The sequence below is a fragment of the Montipora capricornis genome, chromosome 11, assembly GCF_036669925.1.
Source record: "Montipora capricornis isolate CH-2021 chromosome 11, ASM3666992v2, whole genome shotgun sequence".
In the NCBI taxonomy this organism is placed as follows: domain Eukaryota; kingdom Metazoa; phylum Cnidaria; class Anthozoa; order Scleractinia; family Acroporidae; genus Montipora; species Montipora capricornis.
The window spans coordinates 21,346,772-21,349,271 of NC_090893.1; the positions used below are offsets into that span (position 1 = coordinate 21,346,772).

The window sequence follows — 2,500 nt, forward strand, 5'->3', positions numbered from 1 at the left end:
GCTCGATGTCTAAAGAATCCTGGGCCCTTCGCTTGTTCTCTTGTGTCCTGTTCAACTACTTTAATGTCCTCATCAGACAACATAATCTTGACACCTACACACTTCTGTAACAATTCTGGATAATCAAGTTCTAAATTGTTCAGGTCATAAAGATCTGATAGGACTGGCACATTCCGACTTTTAACAACAAACTGCTCAGCATATGGGTCCATTACACTAAGCACCACAGGTTTTATTTCACACAGATTAAGTGCAGCCAGAAATTTGTTCATTTCCTCTGTTGAAGCCAGCTGCGAAGGAATAGCAGTTTGTGCGTGACAATTTGGTTGACTTTCGCGAGAAGCCGCTTTGTTTTGATCGAGGGAGTCAATTTTAATGTCAAGGTTTTCTTTGAGCTTTTTCGCAGAGGTAAAGTCAATATCCCTAACTCTCTCATAGGTTACCTCATTCACGTAAGTTGGCAGGAGCCATGAGCATTTCACTTCTGTGCATGCCATCTTTCCATTGATTCGTGCCCAGCATTCGATGTACATCATGGCGCTGGCGACATGCGAGCATGATTCGCCTAGCCCAGCTTTACAACCTGAACAGTGAGCAGAAATTATTGCACCTTCACTCTCAGTTATAATCCATACATTCACGAGTGGATCGTTCATCCGCTGCGAATGTCGCACTTTAGCTGCAACAACGTACTTCCCGGAAATGATCTTTCCACCTACCGAAGCCACAAACCCTGACACAACTTGATTATAAGCTTCTAGACTCCTATAATTCTTGAACTGGTCGTTCGTGTAGTAGCTTGTCTGAAGAACTAGGTAACCAAATAAATCGGACTGTTCGATTGGTGGCAAACATTCCGGATTGAACTCCTCATATGGGATAATGAAAGGGTCAATACCCACAACCGAAATTTTCTTTAGGTATCGCAGCTTTACATGGCTTTCCAAGGCCGTGGCATACTCTGAAAGCACAGGAATCTTGCTGCTAAACTTCTTTATTTCTTCTTCCTCAATTTTCGGGGATAAATCCATACTACATCCGCAAAACAGCTCAAAAAACGCGAGAACTACCCAGAAAAGGCTTACATTTCCATATAATTTCACACTTCGAGGGGCACAAATATGGCGAACGTCCATATTTGGAAAGTACTGTGACGTCACGTGAAAACCGAGAATTGGGCGCATCGGCTGTTGTCTCCGCGTAATTTGATCGCGCGGTCGAAAGGGCAAAAAGCCAGCCCTTGTGAGGTCTCTTATCAGCTGTCAAAATATGCTCACAACACGGCAAATGATTGGTCAATTATCCTACTAAATCTCCATAACAACAAAAAAATAGAGATTTCCTAAGGGAGACTGGGTAGAGGCCTAAGATCGACTCTGATCAAGACGCCATTTTGTACGGCCGGTTGAGGCCGGTTTAGGTATTTCAGGGGTCATCGCGCGCGGCCGGTTGAGGCCGGTTTAGGTGTCAATGGGTGAAAATCAAGGAGGAGAGCTTCTATATTGAGCGGTTGAAACCCGAACTCAATAAACAAGTTGATCATGTCAGTTTAGCATTACCGTTATGTCCGTTGTGTTTTCTATAACCTTGTTGGTTAGCTTGATTTTATCTGCTTGTTACGAACATTAATATACAAACAATCATTGTATTGATGGTCAGTTATATATAAAAAGATTATCTTGTACAAAATTTTATTTTGCATTCATTATGGCTGATGATGATGTTTGAACTCTAGTCGCTTTAAACTAAGGAAAATGAATGAAGATAACACTGTGATGCTTATCAAAATCCTGGACATACCAACTATGACCAGTTAAAACTATTATAGGTGGAATATTGTTCTTGTAAAACCTCACTCACCCCACACCCTACACATTAGACACTTATCAACGCCCCCTTCCTTACTGTCACTGCCCCTTTCCCAGCCCAGTTTCAGCTTTCCAGGTACACTTATCACAGCAGAGTTGTTTTCTTCCTGGCAAATCAAATGGCATTTTTTCTGTTGTGTCAAGGCTCTGCACTAAAATGTTTAATCTTTAATTCCTTTCCGTCACTAGCCTTCACCACTACATTTTTTTTAACATTCAGTCAAAATGAATTAATTTTGCAGACGTGTTTATGTTAAATTGTGGATCATAGTTTTTTGCAAGTTAATTTTTTCAAACTAGTTGTATTTTGATTTTTCTTTGTTCAATATCCATTATCGTAATCTGAAACAAAGGAAAAATCAAAATTGAACTATTTTGAAAAAATCTGAAATATAAAATTGAACCATAAAGTTCTCACCTCCCAACTATCCCTACACAAATACCACAGAAGAGATTTGAAAACCCGACAGTCAAACCAGCACCAAACAACGCAAAACCTGTCAAAAAAAAAAAACAAGCTGTTGGATTACATCTATTTTAAAAAGTACTCCATATATGCTTTCCATTCACAGGAGTGTGAAACTCTCGAACCATAATCAGCAAAGCAAAGTACATGTAGGTACGTAAAGTGG

At 40.2% G+C, this 2,500-nt stretch overlaps 2 protein-coding genes across 2 annotated transcripts in view; both read right to left on the reverse strand.

Annotated features, from left to right (window-relative positions):
* The window catches only part of LOC138024628 (uncharacterized), a 3,039-nt gene extending 2,008 nt beyond the window's left edge, over positions 1-1,031 (reverse strand). The window contains exon 1 of the mRNA XM_068871848.1: positions 1-1,031. This exon is cut by the window's left edge and continues 2,008 nt beyond it. Coding sequence (XP_068727949.1) covers positions 1-1,031 — 1,031 coding nt within the window.
* LOC138024441 (V-type proton ATPase 21 kDa proteolipid subunit c''-like) overlaps positions 1-2,500 on the reverse strand; it is a 41,576-nt gene that overhangs the window by 25,782 nt on the left and 13,294 nt on the right. The window contains exon 7 of the mRNA XM_068871647.1: positions 2,287-2,365. Coding sequence (XP_068727748.1) covers positions 2,287-2,365 — 79 coding nt within the window. The remainder of the gene's footprint in view (positions 1-2,286; positions 2,366-2,500) is intronic.